The sequence below is a fragment of the Orcinus orca genome, chromosome 1 (assembly GCF_937001465.1).
Source record: "Orcinus orca chromosome 1, mOrcOrc1.1, whole genome shotgun sequence".
In the NCBI taxonomy this organism is placed as follows: Eukaryota; Metazoa; Chordata; class Mammalia; order Artiodactyla; family Delphinidae; genus Orcinus; species Orcinus orca.
Window position 1 is genome coordinate 186,521,235 of NC_064559.1, and position 23,490 is coordinate 186,544,724.

The 23,490-nt window shown below is 54.6% G+C and overlaps 3 protein-coding genes and 1 pseudogene across 15 annotated transcripts in view; 2 read left to right on the forward strand and 2 right to left on the reverse strand.

Moving 5' to 3' along the window:
* The window catches only part of PHC2 (polyhomeotic homolog 2), a 102,524-nt gene extending 97,447 nt beyond the window's left edge, over window positions 1-5,077 (forward strand). For all 4 annotated transcript variants that reach the window (XM_049706031.1, XM_004266492.4, XM_049706032.1 and 1 more), the window contains 2 exons: window positions 203-479; window positions 3,738-5,077. In XM_049706031.1, the coding sequence (XP_049561988.1) occupies window positions 203-479; window positions 3,738-3,892 (432 nt within the window). In that variant the 3' untranslated portion in view covers window positions 3,893-5,077. The remainder of the gene's footprint in view (window positions 1-202; window positions 480-3,737) is intronic.
* A 571-nt stretch (window positions 5,078-5,648) lies between these two features.
* Window positions 5,649-16,515, forward strand: A3GALT2 (alpha 1,3-galactosyltransferase 2). The gene is given in 7 exon segments (XM_004266730.2): window positions 5,649-6,180; window positions 12,188-12,263; window positions 12,471-12,560; window positions 12,858-12,992; window positions 15,804-16,132; window positions 16,135-16,296; window positions 16,299-16,515. Coding segments are annotated over 7 exon segments (1,515 nt in total). The 3' UTR covers window positions 16,490-16,515.
* A 2,944-nt stretch (window positions 16,516-19,459) lies between these two features.
* Window positions 19,460-20,748, reverse strand: LOC117200114 (uncharacterized; annotated as a pseudogene).
* The window catches only part of ZNF362 (zinc finger protein 362), a 37,401-nt gene continuing 33,370 nt past the window's right edge, over window positions 19,460-23,490 (reverse strand). For all 10 annotated transcript variants that reach the window (XM_033422224.2, XM_033422226.2, XM_033422228.2 and 7 more), the window contains one exon: window positions 19,460-21,260. In XM_033422224.2, coding sequence (XP_033278115.1) covers window positions 21,144-21,260 — 117 coding nt within the window. In that variant the 3' untranslated portion in view covers window positions 19,460-21,143. The remainder of the gene's footprint in view (window positions 21,261-23,490) is intronic.

Sequence of the window (23,490 nt, forward strand, 5' to 3'; positions counted from 1 at the left end):
GTGTGGTACATGCTCCAGTACTGGCACTGACTCTGCTTAGGATCAGAGAGGGGACGTGGCAAAAGATGCTTTTTGATCTCGAATTCAGATACATAGTAGCAGACCACGTAGAAAAGGGAGAATATACCTGCCTTTGCCCAGCGCTCTGTTAGAGGTGCTTTATGCCCCCATCCTGAAGAAAACCGTTTCTCTGTGCTCCCAGCCAGCAGGCACTGTACCCCTCTCAGTTGCTGCCGCACTGCAGCTAACACACAGCCAGGAAGACTCCAGCCGTTGCTCCGACAACTCAAGCTACGAGGAGCCCCTGTCACCCATCTCAGCCAGCTCATCCACCTCCCGCCGGCGACAAGGCCAGCGGGACCTGGAGCTCCCTGACGTGCACATGCGGGACCTGGTGGGCATGGGGCACCACTTCCTGCCAAGCGAGCCCACCAAATGGAATGTGGAAGATGTCTACGAATTCATCCGCTCTCTGCCAGGTAAGGTCCTTGGAAGTTCCACGCCTGCCTGGAGTAGCAAGGAAAGCAAGGGTGTGAGAGACCTCACCTGCCGCCACCAGGAGAGACCGGGCAGTTCAAGGAGAGGCTTGGGTTCAGGAACGGGGTGCGGGGTGGGGGGCAGAGATGAGTAGGAGGAGGTGCCTGCCGGTAAGAGCTCACATTCTAGCATGGAGCGCCGACTGTAATGTTCCGTGGCTGTAATCTGCCGTATCTGTGGGCTCGGTGAGGGGCCTGTGTGAAGGTGATGACGTGACCAACCCTGTGTGTCTCCGGGATGAGTTGGGAGGCGCGTCAAGTGGGAGTGGAGGAAATTGGTCAAGGAGAACGTTAGAACGAAGAACGTTTACACTGAGTGACAGTGGACAAGCAGGCCTGTGCCTGTGCCGGATGGAGAGACGGCATCAGGGAGCAGCCTAAGCAGAGACACGCAAGCATGTAAAGGAGCCGGTAGCTGCACGTGACCCTGGGTGCGCAGTGCCGGTGGTCTCGAAGGTAGGATCTAGAAATGAACCTTGAAGGACCTCCCATCTGCACGGCTGCACTCGTCGGGACCAGAGCTTCTCCACTGTTTCTTCTGCCAGTCTCACCCAGCCACTGACCAGGTCGGCAGTGGTGACCATAAGCCCGTTCACTCAGAGACCAAAGTGGGATATAGTGGTTAAGAGCAGGCTTCGAAGTTAAACAGAACTGGGCTCAAATCCTGGCTCTGCCGCTTAACCCAGCGTATTATCTATTGCTGCATCCCCAGATTTGTTATGGCACAGGTCATGTGGATAAGGAATTCAGGAGTGGTTTAGGTGGGCAGTTCTGCCACAGGGATTCTTAGGAGGTTGCGATGAGGATGTCGGCCAAGGCCAGCCAAGGCCATGTGAAGGGTCACCTGGGGCTGTCAGATCTGCCAGGGTGCCTCACTCACACGCTTCCCAGGGAGCGTGTGGCTGCTGGCAGGAGGCCTCGGTCACTCTCCCACGGGTCTCTTCAGAACGCTCACGCTTGAGTGTTCTCGTGACGTGGCAGCCAGTTGTCCCCCCAGGGGGTGATCCAAGAGAGCAAGGTGGAAGCCACCCACCATGCCCTTTACGATCTAGCCTCAGAAATCACATTCTGTCACTTCAACAATATCTTGCTGACCACACAGGTCACCCCATTCATTGTGAGGGACTCATGAAAGCATGAAAGGGAAGCAAGGATTATTGGGAGCTACTTGGAGGCCGGCTACTCCCATAGTTCACCCCAGTGATTCATGTTCCTCCCTCATGCAAAATACCCTCACCCCTACCCGAGGCCCCACAAGTCTCATCCCATTACAGCGGAGGTTTGAGGTCCAGGATCTCAGCATCTAACACAGGTCCAGGCACGGATGAGGCTCACTGGGTCCAGCTCCTCAGGGATGATTCCTCTCAATCTGCAGACCTGGGAACGAGGAACGGGTTATCCACTTCCCTCCACAAACCTAGGATATGGTGGGATGGGCATCGGGTAACCACGGTAGACATGCCCATTCAGGATGCCCCGTTCAAGAAGGGAGAACACAGGAGGCTACAGGAGTCACCAGTCCATACCAGGGCATGTGTTGGCATTTCCTTGGTTAGGACTCAAAGCCCGGGGTGATTCTCTTTCGCTCTTGGTTCCACCCTGAGTCATCCTTCCTTTCCCATGAAAGGCAGCCTGTGGAGTTGTTTTCTCAGCCTACTTCCTGCTGCTTTTATTTCACATTACCTCTGATCCTTTCCGTCCATGTGAGCAGTGTTTCTGCCAGACGATTCTCTCTTACTCTTTGTGGGCTTTTTATGAATGTTATCCAACAATGTCTTCAAGACAAGCCTTTACTCCACATTAGGTTTCTTCTGAAGCTGAGGGACAGTGCCCTTAACAGTCTGAGGAGCTGGGCCGTTGAATGGAGAGGCTCTGTGAGGCACGCCCATAAAATCCTGAGAGAGCGTTTGATCCAACAGTTCTCTGAGGCGGCACCTTAGAGCTTTCTGCGGTCTTAACAAAAGATTTAAGTCACCCCCGCAGTTTCGTCTTTAGACTGTGTCTTTTTGACTGTGTCCTGGATTTGGTCTTTGCCTAGAAACCATTTCTTAATTTTAGCATCATTTGCCATCTGGAGAGGCTTAGGAGTTTCAAAATCAGCAAATCCAGGCTCCTTCCTGTTCTCGTTTTCCTCGACCTCGTCCCTCCTCGCATTTCCCACGGCCATGGTGGGAGGCCAGGTGGCACCTGCAGCGGTCTGCCTGAGGTCTCCTGAGCCCAAGCAACTTTCAGTAGGCGTCTCATGCTCACGGGGTTACCACCAGCAACAGTGTTGCTAAATTTTCTACTATTTCATAACAAGGATCCCTTTTCTTCCAATTTCCAGCAAGTTTCCTCACGTTCCTTTAAGCCTCTCCAGCAGTTTCCTCCAAGACCATCAGCTTCTCACTCCCGTCTCTCAGGGAACCTTAGACCTTCACTGCCGCTCTCCTCAAAGTCCCTCCAGCTCCGGCCCGCTGCCAAGTCCAAGGCCACGCCCACGTGGTGAAGGTGTGGTGATGGCAGCACCCATTCTCCAAGTACCCAGATCTGCACTGGTTACCTACTGCTGTGAAACAGATTACTCCAAGACTAGTGGCTTCAAACAGTAATCCCTTCTTACCTCGAGAGTTCTGTGGAGTGGCTTAGCTGGGCGCTTCTGGCGCGGAGTATCTTTCAAGGGCTCAGTCACGACAGCAGCCAGAGCTGCAGTTTCTGAGGGCTTGGAGCTGGAGGACCCCCTTCCAAGGTGCTGCGCTCACATGGCAAGGGGGAGCTGGCTCTGGGCAAGAGGCCTCAGTTCCTCTCCAAGTGGGCTTCTCCAGAGGGCTGCTTGAGTGTCCTCACGACACGGTGGTTGGCATGTTCCAAAATAAACTATCCAGAAGACCAAGGTGAGGCTGCCACGCCCTTTGTGATCCAGCCTGGGAAATCCCATGCTGTCACTTCCACAACCCTGTACTGATCTCCGGGGTCAGCCCAGTTCACTGGCGGGGGGTGGGGGGGGTTGAACAAGGAGGTGTCGGGTCACAGGACCACCTTAGAGTCTGGCTACCTTGGGTAAGTCACTCAGCCTCTCTCAAGCTGTAGAATAAGAACAGCAACACCTTCCTCGAGGTGTGGTCACGAGGATCAAGTGAGATGATGCATCTGAAGGCAGTGACTGCCAAGCGTGACCGCTGGTAGCTCTCATTGATACTGTCTTTGGTCATGTCCCCTCAGGCTGCCAGGAGATAGCAGAGGAATTCCGTGCCCAGGAAATCGACGGGCAAGCTCTGCTGCTGCTCAAGGAGGACCACCTGATGAGCGCCATGAACATCAAGCTGGGGCCCGCCCTCAAGATCTACGCGCGCATCAGCATGCTCAAGGACTCCTAGGGCTGGCCGGGCCCCGGGCTCCTCCTCCCGACTGAGCAGAGCCAGCGGACACTCCTGGGGGCCCTCCTCTGGCTCTCAGGGGCCTTTCTGTGGGAGGGGCGGAGAGGCGGGCGGCGTGGAAGATGGGGCTTTATGCTTGTACATATTGATAGCACTGCTTCCTCCGAAGTCCCACTACGCTAGCCCCGCTCTCTTCCCCTCCCTGTGTCCCCCATTTTCCAGGGGGTATATGGTCAGGGCTCCCAACCTGAGTTGGGTCACTTCCAAGGGCAGCCGTCAGGCCTGCCTAGAGGCCTCGGAAGCCCTTGCCTGCCTTCCTCCACTTCTTTCTTCGGGCCCAGCTAACTCTTCCCGCTGCCAGCTTCTCCCACTGCAGCCTGTTTCTGAAGCAGCCAGAAGGGTTCTCCCCCCTCACCCTCTACAGGTGGAGGGAGAGAAGCTGGGCCCAGTTTGGCCACGCCTGCTGGCACAGACGCCTTAACGCTGTGTGTGTGACTGTGTGACCGTGTGGGAGCCTGGACTGACAGGCCGAGAGCCACCCTCTGGTATCTCCAGGTGTTTTGTAGCAAACAGCCACTTAGTGCTTTGTCCTGGACTCCACTCAGCCTCAGGATGGGGAATAGGAAAGAAGGGCCGCCTCAGTGCAGAGAGGCACGATCAGAAAGCGATGAAGAGTAGTGGGAGATTTTCCTTTCCAGATGGCCGAGGTGTCTCCGCAGCCCCTTCCCGCACTGTGACGTCCCCCTGACTGCCCTGCTGTGTCACAGGCGGCACTGAGGAAGCTGCTTGTGGGCTGGGCCGGGCCGCGACTCCACGTCTGCCCGCCCGCCCGCCCTGGGAGCCCAGCGGTGGGGCCCTGGGAACATCCAAGGGCAGAAGAGCTGGAGTGACCACCGCTGAGGTGAAGAAGGCAGCCTTCGGCCTCGGGTCCCACGCTTCTCTGCCTCTGGAACTTGCTGGCAGTGGTCTGAGCTGCCCGTGGAGGAGGCGGGGCAGGAAGGGCGAGGGCCTGCCTCTGACTTGCCCGGGCCTCTGCAGACTCCTGGGGGGAGTGGGACTCTCCCTGGGGGAAGGGTGGGTGCCCTTCTGAGCTTGTTCTATTCCCCACTCACACCCCCAGGCAGGGTTGGAAATGAAGGACTTTTTTAACCTTTTTGTTTTTTAAAAATAAATCCATAAAATCTGTTCCTTCTGTGCCTTTCTCCCCTGGGGATGCCTTTCTGTGGTCCTGAATAGCTACTTTTCATCTGTCAGGAGAGGGGTGGGTCCCTGGGTTGGGGGAGGGACGACCACCTTAACTGGATAGCACATCCTCCACGCTTCGCTGGGGCTGGGTCCTTTGAGGGTGCCCTTGGTCCCAGTCCACATGAGAAAAGCAGATCCCACCTCTGTTCTTCACATGGGTGTCCCCTGGAGTGCGAGGTCCAGGGCCCCTTCAACTCTGAGCCCCCCTACCCAGCACTGCCACCAGGGAGACACAATGCTGTTGGGCCAGGGATATCTGGCACACCTGAGGCAGAGCCCAGACCCTTCCCTCCGCCGCAGACACCTGTGGTAGCTGGCTGCAGCGCCGCGTCCAGAACTGCCCTTGGGGTGGCTTTGGCTCACTCGACCCCTCAGCGCTTTCTGGATGCTGCAATAGCAAACTATTAGGAGAGTCTCTGCCTCAAGGAGGTGACGCCTAAGCCTCGAATAAAGGAGAAGGGCCTTCCAGGCGCAGACCGCTCACCGTTCATTCAGTCTGTGACATGCTGTAATGGCAGGGCCCGGGGAGATTGGCAGGGCCCGGGGAGATAAGCAGGGACCTTTTAAGAGCCAGTACCCATATCTGGATGAGAACTCTCTGGAAGGCCTTTTAAAATGTAGCCACTACCCGGAGGAAGAGGAGAAACAAAACTGGTTAGTGGCCGACCCAGAGGGTGGAGCCAGGACTGGAAAGTCTGGTGGTCCCGGAGGTCGGGAATGGCGACAGGACAGAGGCCAGTGCAGGACCCTGGGCCGAGGGGGAGTGGCAGGGGGCAAGGACCTCAGAACCTCGGGGAAGTCGGGGAAGGTGCCTGGTGGAGAGGGCGCCTCGGGAGCCCCCTGCGCTGCCCTCCCCTCTCCAGGCCAGGCGGGCCGGCCCACCGTGGCCTGTGCAGCTCAGCGAGTCCACGCTGGACCTCCACTTTCCCTTACTGGAGGACAACGTCGGGCCCAAACTGAGTTTGTCCTTATGTGTGTGGTGGAGAAGGGAACTAAAAGCCCTGAAAGAGGATACGGTGGATTTGCAGGGCTGACTGACACAGGTGAGTATCAGTGCCGTTTCTTCACTTGGGGTGAAAGGCCCCAGTTTGAAGGCTGCCTCCTTCAACACGCGTTTGCTCCTGAGATTTACACCTTACACAGAATTTTGCAAAACTTTCTTGATCATGACCGACAGTTTAAAAAAGTTTTCCCACCCTCATGTATGTACTTGAATATATATAACTGAAACAAAACAATCACAAAACAATACCTACCCTGATGTACAATACATTCTGATATTTTCAATTCCCTTCCTGTTCATATTTTTAAAATCTCAGTCATGATCCATAAGATTGATTTCATGGCCCACTAATAGATCATAACCTGCACTTTAAAAAAACCCTGCCTAGTGCAAGCTTTCCAGAACTTTTCCATGTAACTGCCTTGGGTGGCTCTTACCCTGTCCTGGGTGACTGGTGTACGTACCTGTTTTACTGAAGAGATCAAGGGCTCCTCAAGGTGAACTGTCCAAGGTCACACTCAGGTGACCGGCGCCCTTGAGATCTGGCTGAAGGTCCGCGCAGAACAAGGTTCTCCCTGGGTGGCAAACACCACAGTCTGGCGCGAGGACCACGACACTGAAGAGGGGCACGAGGAGCCCTGGGGAGGAAGAGTCAGTACAGAATGTCTCAGCACCTCTGGCCAACCAGAGCTGGCCTTCCATCCACCCTCTTCCAGGTGATTGACCCCAGGGGGCTCCTCTCCGGGTAGTTCATCCCTGCTTGCTCCTGTGGCTGTGGTTTCTGGCAGATGGCCTGGAACTGCTTGGCCCCAGTCACCAAGAATGGGTCATTTCTTCCCCGGCTCTGAGCTGAGAAGGTTCTTGGCAGGCTGTCCCACCAGCTTCCTGTCATGGCAAGGACTCAGGTGAGGGGGGGACGCTGCCAGTATCAGGGGGAAGATGAGGCGGGACAGCTGTCCCGAAAGGAGTCCAGCCTGGTGGCCAGAACAGTCAAGGAGGAGGCACCAAGGCTGGCCTGCTGAGAACCAGCTGAGCCATATAGGTCCTGGGAGAAGGTGACTGGAGGACAGCGCCCAAGGGGTAGAGACGGTCCAAGGAATGGGTGGTGGGGTGGGGGGAGGCTGCATCCTGGGAGATCTCGTGCCCGTGAAGAGCTCGGCGACTCCTCCTGCTGCCCTAAACTCTGAGCCCCCTCGGTGAGCAGAGAACAGACTTTGGGGCGCACCTTCCGCTGCAACTGTGAGCCCTCTATTCCAACTGGGAGTGACTGTCCAGGATTGCAAACTTGTTCCCACTTAGGAACTAATGACTGATCTTCAACCTCTTCCTGAAAGCAAGGAGAGTACAGGAGCAGGGCATGAGGCCACCTTGTGGGACCACCTTCTGCAGGTGGAAGCGGGGTGGAGGGGAGGGGACCCTTTTGAAAATATCAGAGCAAGGACCTGGAAGGAATGGGTCAGGCAGGTGCCTCTGTGGACTAGGGGCTCCCTGGCTGGGCCATGGGAGGGGGCGGCAGGAGCCTGTTGCAGGCCTGGGTGTCAGCACCCTCCCAGGACTGACAGCTGGAGCCCACCTGGACCACTTGGGGACAACTCTGCATGGCTGCCCTAGTTGTGAGGGGCCGGCTAAGAGGGTCAGATGGCAGGGAGGGCAGAGAGAGCTCCGCTGCAGCCTTCTCCTGCCCCTGGCACCTCCCATGCCATCCCTCCGGGGGGGCAGTCTCGCTTCCAGGAGCGACTGTAAAATATCTCAATAATATTTATATCGATTACATATTGAAATGATATTTGGGGTTACATATTGAAATGATCTATTAGGTTAAAATAAAATACTAAAAATTTCGGTTGTTTCTTTTCACTTTCTTAACATGGCTACTACTAGAAAATTTTAATTTACGTTCCTGGCTCACATTATATTTCTATTGCGCAATGCTGTTCCAGATTCTTTCCTACGTTTTTATAAAACGACATAGAAACACGTCTGTAAATGCACAGGTACACAGCTATAGGGGCTTCCCCCCTCACAGGAGCGCAGCCAGCCTCTATGTACAGTTGTTACTTCCTCTTCCACTTGATTCTTTAGGCCCTCTTTTCCCGAGAGCACATATAAATCTACCTCATCCTTTTCAGTGGCCACGTTGCTTTCCATTGTATAGAAATGCATAATTCATTCATCCAACTCCCTAAGGACGAACAGGGGGGTTGTTTATCTCCATTTGCTTTTTCCAGCAATGCTAGGAGAGCATCCTTGACCTGCCCACTGTGAAGTCTCCGTTTCTAGAGGTGGGAAAGTTGGGTCTGGTGTGAGTGCTTGAAATGATTTTGCAGGCTCCTCAGGCAGGGCTAAGAGAGGTGGACTTCACCTTGCAGTCACTAGAAAGGCTTAGAAACACTTGTTTTTCCTAAATGGCTAACTCTGTATTTTTCCTTCATTAAAAAAGCAATAAAAGCACATTACGGACAACTGGGGGCACAAATAAAGGGAAAAAACCCTCCCGTAACTTATTACAGTCACTTAAGTTTTTCCTTCCAGTCTTATTTGCTCGGGCATGTTTTCCTTGCTAGATTGTAACCACAGTGCCCATCAATTTTAGATCCTGCTTTCTTCATTCACGGTTCTTGTGCAAGTTTTTTCCATGTGACTGCAGACTCTTCATAAAAAGTTTATTTAGCCAGTCCCTTCGGCTGGACGCTGGGGCCTTTTTCAGTTGTATCTGAGAAGGCAGCACAATGCCTTCTCCACTGGTGCCCTCCAGCCCACGTTCAACCAAACTCAAGTCTCCCTGTGTGAAAGAAACACACGCACCTCCATCAATCCCAAGCCCTCAGCTCCTCCAGTTACCATCCTCTCCCTTTCCTTTTACAGCCAAACTTCCGGAAAGAGCCGCTTCCACCACCACCACCCCAGCCTCCACTGCCTCCTCTGCTCACTCAGTCCCCTGCCCGTCCCCAACCGTGTCCTCGGTGGGTGCCTGGGCCCTGGCTCTCCTTCCTCTGCTCTCTCCCTCTTCCACAGCGTCCCTGCCCTCCTGGTGAATCCCAGAACTCTCTCCCAAGCCTGCCTGCCTGCCTGCCTTCTGAGGTCCAGCTTCTTACCCCCAACCGGACTATCAGCCACCATCTCCTTTCCTGGTCCCCCAGCCCTGTCCCTCTCATCAGTGACCAAGTCCTGCCCATCAACCTCCTTGACAGCCAGTCATCACCTACTCCTCCCCAACCCACTGCCAACACTCACCTGTCTTCCTGCCTCCACCTGGTCCCTGCCCCACGTCCAGGCTCAACAGTTCAGCTGGAGTATCTTCCAAGTAAAAATGTGACAGCATCACTCCCTGAAGGAAAGAGCTTTCAGGGCTCCCCACGGCCTTCAAGATGAAGTCCAAACCCCTTATCCTGGAATGTGGGCCCTGGGTTACCTGGCTCAGGCTTATCTCCAGCCTCAACTCTTATCACTTCCTATCCACACCCTATACCCCGCCCCTGCGGCAGGCCTGCAGTTCCCCGTATTTTCCAAGCACTCTCACCTCGTCACTTTTACACACTGCTGTTTCTTTTTCATGGACCTCCCTTTCCCCTCCACTGCTTTCTTTTTTTGCGTCGGCAGGCGGATTCTCAACCACTGTGCCACCAGGGAAGCCCCACTGCCTTCTTTGTGTGGATAACTTTTAGTTCTTCAGGTCCTAGCTTAAGGGTCACCTCCTCCAGGAAGCCTCCCTGACTTCTCCCCAATGGTATCTTGCCATTTGCAAGATAATGGTATCTTGTGTTTACACTAATCACAGCCTTGCTGTGCTGTGTTCCATTCATCTGTTTGCAGTCTGTCATGTGACCCCATTCCCCTCCCTTCCTGGCCACCCATATCTTCCTGACCCGGCTCCCTTAAAGACAAGGTCCGTGTCTCGCTCACCTCTGAATCCTTGACCTAGCACAGTGCTTGATTCTGAGCTTGTGACCAATAAGTACAGGCTGAACGCATGAATGAGCAGAAGCTAGTGAACATCTCGATGCATAAACTTTTCCCATGCTGAAGATGATCTCCTTTGAACAGATTCCCAGAAGTTGCAGTGATTGGATTAAAGGGGATGACTATTGAAAGCTTCAATGCCCACAACTAAGTAGTTTTCCAAAAAAGCTGCAGCAATTTACATCCCACCAGCAGGTGTAAGAGTGCCTGTCTCGCTGTATTCTCCCAGTGTGGCTATTTTCATTTCTTTCTTTTTAAAAAGTGCTCATTTTATAGGCAAAACATCCCACCTAGTTCTAATCTATAAGTCTTTGATTACTAGTGAGGGTGAACAGTTTTCCACATGTTTGCCTACTAAATGCATTTCCCCTTCGAGGATTTCCCTGTTCATGTGACATGGACAGTTAAGGCAGGTGGTATTTTATGAGCTGACTCTGGGGGCTGTGTCAGGAGTGACTGGGAGCAGGGAGGTCGCTGCTGCAATGGTCCTGGTGGGGGATGAGCAGGGAGGATCACTGTGGGGGCCGGAGAAATAGGAGGGGCAGAGGGGGGCGGAGATCAAGGAGGGCAAGCCAACCACCCACCCCTGGGGACTGACAGTGGGCGAGGCAGAGGGAGGGGTCAGTGCACCCAGGTTTCACCAGCTGAACAGAAGGGGTGTCTACCCTGAGATGCACAGGCAGATACGTACACACACAACCGCAAGGTGCCCCTCTGAGCTATTTACTGGATACGCCTGCTGAGAAACGGTGAGGTGGGGTAGCAGAAAAGGCAGGGGCGGGAGGGTCTCATCAGGCAGGCTTCTTGAAAGAGACCAGAGGAGGCAGATTTTGGAAGGACTCATAGGGCAGGGAGCGGAGCTGGGAGGCTGTGCAGAGAATCCTGAGGGCTTGTTTAGGAATAATACTACTAATGATAATCAACAATAGCTAAAGCTTACTGACCTTTTACTGTGTGCAAGGCCTTGTTCTAATCACTTAGTAGGTATTAATTCAATATCCATCGCAGCCCTCTAAGGTATGTATTCTTATTATCTGCATTTCTAGACAAGGAGACTAAAATGCAGAGGCCCAGAACCTTGCCCAAGGTCAGACAGCTAAGAAGTGGTGGCCTGGGATTCGAACCTGGGGGTCTGGCCCCAGCGGCCAGGCTTTCACCATATGGGTCCTGTCTGTCTAGAGACACCAGCACCCAGAAGGGCTGAGGAGAGTTGGAGGAGACCCCCCCAGAGGAGCTTATTAAAATTCTCAACTTGTAGAGCCCTTCTGGAAAACAAGCAACCATGCACAAATCCCAAAGTCCACCTCCTCTGAGCCAGCAGTGGGGTCGCTGAGCTCTGCTGGAGGGACCAGGCCCTGTGACTGGAGCCGCCATAGACACGTGGTCCCTGACCGCAGCCGGCCCTCCGGGCAGCCCAGCAACTCATCCCTAAGCCCCAGACGCTCTCAAATCCCAGCCACCAAGCCACAAACCTCCCTGCATCCCCTCCCAGACTCTCCCCTGTCCGAGGTCAATCCTACCCAGGCTAAGTGCCCCAACCCCTAACTTACTGTCCCCCAAGTTTGCTGCCAGGAAAAGCAAAATGTTATACACCTAAATGCTCATCACAAGGGACCTGGTCAAGTAAATGATGCCACCTCCAGTCAATGGCATATCAGGCAGCTGGAAAAAAGGGTGAGGAAGCGCGTCACGTACTGAGGTGGAACAACCTCAAGGACATAATGGTCAGCGGAAAATGCAAGGTGGAGAACAGCGTATCACTGTGCTACCATTTGTGGGAGAAAATCAGAGGAAGGGACAGAGGGAAGGGAGGGAGAATTTGCTACCATATTTATATTTGCCTGTATGTGCATAAACGATCCCCTTGCAGGGGAACTGGGTGGCCGTGGCTGGGAACAGGAAGGACTGCACTGTCTATACTCTTTTGTACCTCTGAATGTCTGTGCCAAGTGAACAGAATAATACATTCATATTAAAGTGAACAAATAAATGAAACACTGAATTACCTCATTTTTCATATATATATGTGTGCGTGTATAAAAATATATGCAGAAATGAGTTGCCGACCCCCCTGCCCCACCCCCCAGGGCCTGGAAGAGAATCTTCTGATCCATTTTCACTTGGCCTCTTAGGGCTGCTCCTGCACGGGCTCCCTGTAGTCAGGTACAACCCCCTTCCCTCAGCACTTGCGATGGGACCAGCAGGGCAGGGTTGAAGTGGTTCTTTCCAAGTGCCTCCTTGAGGGATGGAGAGTGGCACCTGTCATGGCCCGCACAAGCGTCCTTGCGGGCTCTCCTTCCTTGTAAGGAGCAAAGCGACAGGGCTCCTGGGCAGGCCAGCATGCCCCTCACTGATGCTCCCACCCCACAGGCACCTGGGAGTCCTCACCCCCATGGGGATCTGCCCTTTCGCCAGAATGCCCCTGCTGACAGACAACTTCACAGGTCCCCTGCATCCTTGGTAAGGAGCTGCCATCTCTCCCATTCCGAGGACACCCACACACCCTACAGAGCTCTGCCCCAGTGTTCCTGCCCTCCTCACATCCCCCACCCTGGCAGGGCTAGGCACTCTACCCAGGGGCCCCATCAGGTAACACATCTCCCCCTACTCTGCTGGATCTGGGAAGAGATTTCTAGGGGTAGGGCCTGGGTGTGACCCAACTGTGGGTCCCTAGGGCCCAGGACTGCGGAGGTGGCGGTGACCATACATCAAGCAGGAAGATAAATGGACCTCTCTCTCCATCCCTGCCCTGGCCAGGGCCTGGCCTGAAGTCCTGGCCTGTACCTGCTGGGGGGCCCCCATTATTTGGGATGGCACCTTTGACCCAGATGTGGCCCAGCAAGAGGCTGTACAGAACCTCACCACTGGTCTGACTGTCTTTGCTGTAGGCAGGTAAGGCCCGGGGAGGGGAGCAGTGCTATCCAAGCAGGGAGTGGGAGGGGGTGTGCACGTGATGTAGGGGTGGAGCACCCCATTCTCCTGGGCTGTAGGATCCCAGGATAAAGCGAGAAGCAAAGACAGCATCCCTTGTCCCAGACTCCCAGCATGAGGGCAGGACCATCCTTTCCCTTCCCCTCCTCCCCGGAGTCCACCCAGCCCAGGCAGCCAAGGGCTCAGCATCACAACCTAGAAGGAACCTGCCCAGGGCCTGGGGCTGATCATCTGGAGGGCTTGGGTTTGCGGTGAGAAAATGATGGCGTCTTTCAGGTGAGAGGAGGTGAGACCTGGGTGAACAGAGGGGACGGCCCAGCTGCAGGAGCGTCTGTGGAGGTCAGCGGCTCAGGTGCAGGCACACAGAAAGGGCCGGGCGGGGGGAGGTTCGCCAAGAAAGTCTGAAGGCGGAAGAGGGGCTGGGGAGCTGAGGGCTTTTGCGAGGGAGCGAATCTGGGCTGGATAAAGAGGGATGTGAAGAAAGGAGGATGCGGAGAGTGGTAGGGTCAGCAGACCAGAGGAGTCAGTGAGGAAGTACTGTTGGGGGTGATATCACAGGAAGTGGGCTGGAAGGACGGGGGCTCAGACAGTGGGACGGGTGAAGCCGCAACTTGGGGTGGGGGGCAGACTGATGATGACCAAGTCGAGGGAGAGGCCATGGGGGCAAGTGACTGAGGAGCGGGGAAGACAGAATCACGACAGGAGAGGAGGCCAATCGAGGAACTAAGGGGCCCCCAGGTATGGACAAGGAACCCAGAGTGGGAGGTGGAGAAGAAACCTCAGGGGGCTGACCTGCCCATCTCCCCATTATGGATGTCAGGGTGTCCAAACTGGTATTCACTTTCCAGTAGTGATGCAAATGGGACTCCTGGCTTAGAGTGGCAATCAGATCCTACAATCCTAAGGTACAGAGAGGTAGAGTTCAAGGCAACTTAAGGAAGAGTTTCTAATAATGGAACAGGCTGCTTTGGGAAGGCACTGAGAGCTCTGCATCCAGGAAAAGATATCCAAAAGCCTGGGGAAGGAATTCTGTCTTCAGAGACCCCAGACCAGCGGTCACCAACCTTTTTGGCACCAGGGACCAGCTTCATGGAAGACGATTTTTCCACGGACCAGGGGTTGGGGGAGGGGGGAGGGGATGGTTCAGGTGGTAATGCAAGAGATGGAGGCAGATGAAGCTTTGCTCACTCACCTGACGCTCACCTCCTGCTGTGAGGCCTGGTCCGCGGCCCGGGGGGTTGGGGACCTGTGCCCCAGGCAACTGCTCAGGGCTCCTCCAACTCCGTCCCTTACACTCTAGAAGGGAGAGAAAGCCAGGAGGGCCCCTGAGAGGCTGGGGTCAAACAGGACTGCTGGCCTCTCCAGGGCCTTGGTGCTCCCACTCCTGCTCTGAATGCTGAGTAGGGTGTTCCTGCACCAGCCCTAGGGGTCAGAGTCTCTTGAGTCCAGAAATTTCAGGGTCCTGAGGTCCTGAGTTCCAAGGATCTATGAGTCCAACACCCTGGAATGCTGAGGCTTCCAAGGTCTCTGGTTCCAGTTTCTCACAGTTCCACCCGGAATAGAGCAAGTGCAGGTAAAAGTACAGGCTCCAGTGCCAAGCTGGGTTCAAATCCTGGCTTTCACTTACCAGCTATGCGCATGCTTGCTTGCACAAGTTACTGAAGCTCTTTGAGATTCAGTTTCCTCACCTGAGAGATGGAGCTAATAATGGTGAGGATTAAATGAGATAATGCACGTTACTTTGAACACTATCTGCCACATGACAAATGTTCCAAAATATCAGGCATTAGTTCGATTATTTTAGAAGCCTGGGATCCCAAAGCCTGTTCGTACACAGTTTCCAGTATTCTGAACGTCCCGGTTACCTATGTAAGGAATCACCACAAACTCAGTGACTGAAAACAGTCCATTATTACCACAGCTCGTGATTTTGTGGCTCAGGAATTCTGACAGGGCTCAGCAGCAGGGGGCCCCTCCCTGCTCCCAAAAGTCCTGTGGATGACTGGCGGGCACCTCTCTCCGTGGCTAGGCTGGTCTCCCTCAGCTCGTGGCAGCATCTGAGTTCTGACACTTTTTTTTTTAATTTACTTATTTTTATTTATTTTTGGCTGCGCTGGGTGTTCGTTGCTGCCCACAGGCTTTCTCTAGTTGCCGCGATTCGTTGCAGTGCGCAGGCTTCTCATTGCAGTGGCTTCTCTTGTTGCAGAGCACGAGCTCTAGGCGCATGGGGTTTAGTTGCGGCTCTCGGGCTCAGTAGTTGCGGCTCACGGGCTCTAGAGCGCAGGCTCAGTAGTCGTGGCGCACGGCCTTAGTTGCTCCAGGGCATGTGGCATCATCCCAGACCAAGGCTCGAACCTGTGTGCCCTGCATTGGCAGGCGGACTCCTAACCACTGTGCCACCAGGGAAGCCCTGAGCTCTGGGACTTCTTAAGCGAAGGGTCAGAGCTCTAAAGAGACAAAGGCTAACGAGCCGGTCCTCCCAAGGGCCAGCACAGCATCCCTTCCTCGGGACTCTTGATCGAAGCGGTCAGGGAGAGAGCCGCGTTCAAGCGGGTAACAAAGGGCCTCTCTGGGCAGAGGTGGCAAACAATGGGTAATTATTTTTAATCCACCTCGGACGATTCCGGGGCTGGACAGTTTTGGAGTTCCAGGGACTGGGGTTGCAGGGGCACAAGTACGGACGAGGTGAGGCCTCAGAAGCCCGACGTCTCCGCGGATGGCGGAGTGCGCTGAAGCCCGGCTTACTCAAGACGGCCCCGCCCCGCCCGACAGATACCTGGAGAAGTACCTGGCGCACTTCCTGGAGACGGCTGAGCAGCACTTCATGGTGGGCCAGCGCGTGGTGTACTACGTGTTCACCGAGGGCCTGGCCGCCGTGCCCCGCGTACGGCTGGGCCCGGGCCGCCGGCTGCGCGAGGAGCGCGTGGCGCGCTGGCGCCGCTGGCAGAACGTGTCCATGGTGCGCATGCGCGCGCTGCACGCGGCGCTGGGCGGGCGGCTGGGCCGCGAGGCGCGTTTCTTTCGCTGCGTGGACGTGGACCAGCACTTCAGCGGGACTTTCGGGTCCGAGGCACTGGCCGAGTCGGTGGCGCAGTGCTCGTCTGACACTACCGTTGGCGGAGGCGGCTGCTGCCCTTCGAGCGGGACGTGCGCTCGGCCGCCGCGCTGGGCCCGAGCGAGGGCGACTTCTGCTACCACGCGGCCGTGTTCGGGGGCAGCGTGGCGGCTCTGCGGCAGCTGACGGCCTACTGCGTGCGGGGCCTGGACGGGACCGCGCGCGCGGCCTGGAGGCGCGCTGGCACGACGAGAGCCACCTCAACAAGTCCTTCTGGCTGCACAAGCCCGCCAAGCTGCTGTCGCCCGAGTTCTGCTGGAGCTCCGACGTCGGCCGCCGGGCCGAGATTCGCCGCCCCCAACTGCTCTGGGCGCCCAAGGAGTACGACCTGCTGCGCGGCTAGAGACGCCCTCGGCCTGGAGGCCCGAACGCCGGCGGGGGCCCTTCTGGAAGCAGCGTGGCACGGCGGGGGTGGGGGGGTGGCGGGAAGACTGCGTGAATACTACCCCCCACCGCCCGGGGTGGCAGGAGGAGGCCCAGCCTTTGGGGAGCGCCTCCCCGAGGTGGGCCTTCCTGACTTTCCACAGCGACCCAGGTACTGCCAGCTGCCTGGAAACCTGTCACCTCTGACCTTACTGAGTTCAGTGGAGGCCCCCGAAGAGACGTTTTAGCCCCTTCCCCCTATCCCCCCACTTTTTTTAATGGGACTGAGGCACACAAAGGGAACATAACTACGTAAGGACCCAGAGAATCTGTGAGTCAGTCTGTGAGGTCAGCAGCTGGAAAGCAAGGACTGGCCCTCAGGTCCAATAGAGCTGCCACTGGGCAGGAGCCCCAGATAGAGAAACACAGTGGCATCCGGTTCACCTCCGCCGCCCTCAGCAAAGTTTGTACATATTTAAGTAATATGATAATAAAATACATTATTCCCAAGTGTCCTATGGCCTTTTCTCCTAGAGAATCCAAGTCCATAAAAATGACATTTCCTCGCCATGGGACCCATATGGCTGTTTGGCCACAGTGTCTGGGAAATAAATTTCCTCATCCGTGGCTGCTGTCCAGACTCTTCATCCTCAATAGGGAAAGACACAACGTTCCGAACAGAAGCCTGAAGTCATCAGGCTCTCCAGGAAAGGTGGTTCCCTCCGGGAAATAGCTGCGGGGACGGGGAAGTTATCTGCTGGAAGTCCCTGAGATATTGTCTGACAGTTGAAAAACGGAGGCCCGGAGAGGGTGGGACTTACCTCCAGGTCTTCTGACCCGTTTGTGTAGTGTTCTCATAGACCTTGCATTTTTAACAGGCTCCACTATTTTCAGGTAGGACAGCAATTCTGGCTATAAGCCAACTGTGATGGTTTTCACATAGTAACAGTTTTTACAAACACTTCCAGTTGTTGCTAATGTAAGAGATATCTCCCCTCTCCCAAGCAGTTCCAAGGTCCCAGTGTCTCCTGCCTAACTAAACTAGATTAGCAGAACCCAGAAGACCCTTTGGACTCTGGGTTAGAGCTAAGAACAGGCTAGGTGTGCCTAAGAACAGGTTATTGCTTGATGGCTATAGGCTGACATCCCTTCCTCTGGTGGGAGACTGTCCTCCACCTTACACTGCCTGCATCATTCACCAAGAGCCACACACTGAGCCCTGGGCCAGCAGAGACCTGAGCTCAGGCCAGTAAGATCTGGATGGAAATCTGCTCCTCTTCTGACTCTGTGTGTGGCTGTGGACTAGTTCCTTACCCTTGCTGAGTCTCAGTTTTCTCATATGTAAAGTGGGGATGCCAATCACCCTCCTTGCAGGGGTTGTGATGCTGCAGAAAAAGTTCGTGGAGAGCAAAGGAGTCGCCAAAGGACAGCCATTTCCTGTTTTAAAGAGGAAGTGATGGCTCGGGTCAGGGGTTTCCAGGTGCTGGGCTAGGGGAGCCTCATGCTGTGGGTGGAGACCTTCCTGAGGAGGGGGAGGGGTAAACAGCAGAATGGAGTGGAGGACCTCCTTTGTCTTGCCCAGAGGCCCAGGGTGGGGGTGGGGCAGGCTCAGGTGTAGAGAGGCTCAGGGCAGCAGCAGGAAAAACAGGGGATAAGCTCCTTCTGCCGCTGCTTCCATCAGTGTCCCTGTTAATCAACAGTATCCTCAGCACCCACGCTGGGACCCTCAGGGACCGGGTAAGCTCCCGAGGGCTTCCAGGTGAGCCGGTGAAAATTAGACTCCCAGTCCCCCGAGTGTCACTGCTACACGCAAAATCTTCACCTGTCCAGCCATCCCACCTACCATGCCAGCTCGGATGTCACCCCCCAAAATTCCCAAACATCACCAGCTGTCTAGTCAGGGTTCCTTGATCATAAAGGACATAGATCCATCAGGGCTACATCAAATAATAACAATTACATTTATTGAGTACTTACTATGTACCAGGCACAGTTCTAAGCCTTAGATATCTATTGGTTCATTTAATCCTCATATGCACCCTATCAATTGGTTACTATTATTTTCCTCATTTTACCTATGAGAAAATCGGGCACAGAGAGGTTAATTAACTTACCCGATGTCACACGGTAACTTATAAATAAATTCACTGATGTGAGAACAAGCAGGAAATTAGAGTGGGCCAGAAGATGGAGACAAAGTCAGGAGCTAAGGTTGCCACTGGCTGGCCCTCAGTCTCCTCTGTCCGTCTCCGCTTCTGCCTCCTTTGTCCTTCTGCTTGTGTCTGGCCCAACACAGCACCCCGTGCACCCCCCCCACACACATACAGGATTTTCCCGTTCAGGTGCCCACCATCGCCTAACTTGTTCCTAACTCACTGAATGAGGAATCTGATTGGAGAGTCAGCCAGTGGTGTTGTGGTAAACGTTTAGCAACTGACTCTGAGGAAAACGAAAGATCAACCCTAACACGTAACAGGACGGTGCTGGGGTCCAGACAGCTTCAGGGCTCAATGATGTGTCTCCGGCTCTCCACCTGGCTTCGTTCAGACTCAGCTTCATCCTCGGGCTCCTGCAGCAGCAGCAGCTCCAGCCTCACAGCCTCCAGCTAGTCCAGTGATCGAGGAGACCAAGAAGTCCCCTGCACACACATCTTCCCCAAGGGGGTCACTGTTTTGATTGCCTAGGACGGAGATGCAGGAACTCCCCCAGAGTTTATCAAGGCTGGCCCTGTGCTAGCCGCCTCGTGGGAGAGAAAGTGACTCAGCCATGAGCCACCACTGGGAACTCACTCCTCTGAGCCCTCATGGTCCTTGGCTGCCAGTGATGGACGCAGGAAGGGGCATTTCCCTTCTTCCCCGAGTCTTGGGGGAGGGCGGGGGAGGGGAGAGGAGCAGTGGAAAGGTGCCCCCCAGCCCCACCCTCGCACAGAGCACGCCACACACCGCCACCACCCGGCTGCAGGTACAGTTTATTCTTCACAACAGAGAAATACAAAGAGCAGAGGGTTTGGAATTCCTTTGTTTCTTGCCCCCTTTAGTGTCTTCCCCCACGTTTGACTTTTTTTTGCTCCCCACCCCTTTCCTTCAATAAAACGCACACTTCGTTCCTGAAGCCTTGAGGGGCACCTGCCCTCACCTCCCTGCCACCACGATGCAGACTGAGAAGCCAACAGACTGTTTTCTCTTTTTTAATAAGGTAACTAGTTCTAAATATGGTGGCCTGGAGGTCCCATAGAAAAAAGCAAAGGGGTGTTAACAGTATGTATAACAGCGTATTTACAGGGTAGTAACATGCGGACAAAAAGCTACAATACTGAGTATCAGACGACGCCAGTCAAACAAAGGGGTGGGGGCGGGGCAGAGAACCCCGTGGGAAAAGAAACCCCAGGAGACGTTAAACTGGTAAATCAATGGCGAGTTAAGGCTTAAAAAGTGTATAAAAATAACACAGTTAATATTCAAAACGGAACTCCAGATACAGAATATATAGATGAGTTTCTGTCTAGTTTTCTTCTTTTTTTTTCCCCAGGGGATGTAGGGGGGCTTCTCCGGGCTCTGTACATAGTTCCTATATACACGGACACGCATGGCTTTCAGATTGGGGTGTGTCTGTGGGAGCTGAGGGCAGGGTCTGTTCCCGGGACCCTCCTCCCCGAGGATCCCTTCCCTGCCCAGGGGCTTAGGACCTGGGCTGGGGATTCCCCTCCATGGCAGGGAAGACAAGTAACCCCTCCTTGGGCACTGCCCCATCTGGAGGAAATTCTGGAGAGGGGGGTCCTTGCCCCAGGCCCACTCCCTCCCCCTGCCCACAGTCTGGGATGGTGGGAGAGGTAGCCAATAGGTTTCTTGGCCAGCATCGAGGTAGACTGGGGTGGTCTTCAGGGCAGCAGGGGTGCCAGGTCTTACCCAGCCCACCCCACCCCGTTTCCCTGGGCCTGCACCCAGCCCAGCCAACACTGCACCCTTTGGTCCTGTGGACCTCCCGGCCCCTCTCATTTCGTCTCCTGAAGACTGGGTAGCCCTGGTAGCTGCCACATCCCTCTGCTCAGTGATGCCCAGGGCGCAGCTCTGGAGGCTCGAGCTGGCACCCAGGGGCAAGCGGCTCACTCCAGCTGCCTCCTGCCCCTCCCACCTGGGGGCCCCCTTTGCAGTCCAGAAACCCAGGCTTGAGCCTTCCCCTCAAGACCTGAGGCCGTGGCAAGATAAGGTCCCACGCTGCCCTCTGGTTCTCTGTGTCCATCTGTCCGGTTCTTTTAATTTCTCGGTCTTAGCAGCACCAACTTCTTGGCCAATAAATATCTTTTTTGTTATTTCCAAAACAAACTTAAAAAAAAAAAAAAAAAGAACAGTGAAGCAAGTGAAGGGTGGGGAACAAAAGGAAAACCCAGCAGAGAGGTTCAAAGTGCTCTGAGATCGTCTTTGGATGCCACCAGAACAGTCCAGAATCTTGCAGTTGGCCTGGCCGCCCCCGGAGCTGGACCGGGCAGGGCTTCTGCGGCCCAGGCTTTCTGGAAGGTCAGGAAGGTCGTGAGAGAGCTCGGCTGTTCCTGGAGGGCCCCTGGAGGGAGTCGGGGCCTGGTGCTGCCTGGGTCTGTGTCTGCCAGTGGGCAGGGCGGGGCGGCGCCTTGCGTCGGCTCAGATGAGGGAAATTCGCACCGGGATGCCGGGGGACTCCGTCCTCTGGGGCGAGTGATGGCTCACCAGGTGCTCCACCACCGTGTGTTTGGACATGTGCTTCATCAGGTAGGTCTCCTGTGGGCGGGGTGAGATTCAGAACTTACAACCAACTGCTGGCAAGGGGTGCAGGGGGAGCTGCAGTTCCCACAAGCGGCCACTGGAGGGCTCCTTGGTAGGTGGGCCGGCTAGTGATGGACAGCCACAGCTTTGGGGGGTCAGACGGGCATCAGCATTGGTTCTAGGGATGCCGCATCTCTGCCAGCAGTGGGGGCTGGCTTATTTATCAAAGTCCGAGCCCACAGTGTGCTGACTAGAGAGCTGGCAGGCACCAGGCTCACCCCGCAGCAGTGCCCACCTAAAACTCCCTAGGGCCAGGCCAGCTGCTGTCTACCAACTGGCTGCAGTGGAGTCCTGTCCGATTGAGCATAGCTGCCCCCATATGGCTGGTTCTCCCAGTGGGGGCGAAGCGGTAGGCCTCGGTTGACCCTGGCTCTGCCATTTCTCAGCAGTGGAATGTTGGACAAGTCATCTTATCCCTCCATGCCTCAGTTTCCTCCTCTGCAGGCAGGGATGGGGAAGGAACAACCTCAAAGGGTTGCTGTGGTGATGTGGGTAAAGCTCTTAGCATGCAGTAGGGTTGAGGGGACCACTGCTTCCCTAGTCTCTACATTTCGTTCTAGGTGGTGATGGGAGCCCCGGCCTCTGCACCCCCATGCTCCATCCTCCTTTGGGAAGAAGTGGGGCCTGATCTGATTGGTGACTTTGGGAAGCTTAAACTGGGCATGCTCACCTCATCCCGTGAACACTGCCACAGACTCTGCTAAGTCTGACCTGAGGCACCCAAGACTGGGTAGGCGAGGTGACCCAAGGCTCACCTGCAGGCCCACAGGCTTTCACACTAAGGTGGTGCTCTGGTTCCCACCTGCCACTCCTTGGCCTCATACCTCAGCTTGCTCAGAATCCGGCAGAGGAAGCCCTCAAATGTGGTGGCAAAGCGCTATCAAACAACAGCGAAGGGCAGCAATCAGCAAAATCCAAACTAGGAAACTATTCTTCAATGAGTAAATTGCAAAGAAAAAAAAAGGCAGTGGTGTTGAGGTGGGGTGGAGGACCAATAGTTTAAAGATATATTGACCCAGTGCAATGTAAGAATTTTATTTGGATCTTGATTAAAAAATAAAATTTATAAGTAAATAAAATTATACATTATGGCATCCATGAGACAAATGAAAATGTGAATGCCACCTGGGTATTTGACGATATTAAGGACTACGGTGAATCATTTTAAGGTATTATAAAGGTACTGTGGCTAAGTTCAAAAAAGCAGTCTTTATGTTTAAAGACACAAAGTGAAAAATTTTCAGATGGAACAATGTGATGTCAGTTTTACTTCAAAACACAGGGATATGGATGAGGCAGGATAGACTGATGCCAGGCTCTGGGGGCTGATGGGAACACGCTGATGGGAACATGTTTCTTTTATGTATTAAAGTAGTTTAAAAGTCAATCCATTAATATGTTTTTTTTTAAAAAAGGTAATTATTCTTGTTCTGTGGGGCCTCAAGCCAGGTGAGATGTGACAGCCCCTTCCCCCCAGAGTTCAGATCCCCTCTAAGAACCATGGCTGTGACCGCTGGCGGCCCCTCCTCTAAGACGGGACGCATATAGGAAGGTGCAATGCATGTGCCCCTCTCTAGCCAAAGTGAACTTTCAGAACTACCTTCCTGGACAGTCCCCTCCCCATGGGTCCCCACTCCACCAGGAAAAACATCCAGGCTCCCTAACAGGGACCGACAGCCTCGTGTGACCTAATTTTCCTTCAGTTCCTGGAACACACCGCGACTGTTCCACGTCGGGGGTGTTTGCATTCCCTGTTCCCCTGCACGGGAAGTCCTTCCCGCTCCACTCATCCTCACCTGGCCAATTACCTTCAAGGCTTCCTCTAAATGTTACTTCCTCCTACACCTATCCCAACCCATCTCCCTTCCCCAACTCCATTTTGTCCTCCCTGCAGCTGCCTTTCAAAACATACGTTTCCCTTTTTTCCTTTACAGCAGTGGTTCTCAATCAGAGGCAATTCCCCCCCCCTCCCCAGCCCAGGGACATTTGGCAAAGTCTGGAGGCATTTTCAGGGAGGGGTTGCTAGTGGGTAGAGGCCAAGGATGTTGCTAAACATCCTATAACGCACAGGACAGCACCTCCTCGGCAAAGATGTCAACACGGGCTGAGGTTGAGAAAGGCTGCTTAGAGCAGTTACCACGATTTGTCATTACATATCCACTTGTGTGGTTACTTGTTTAATGTC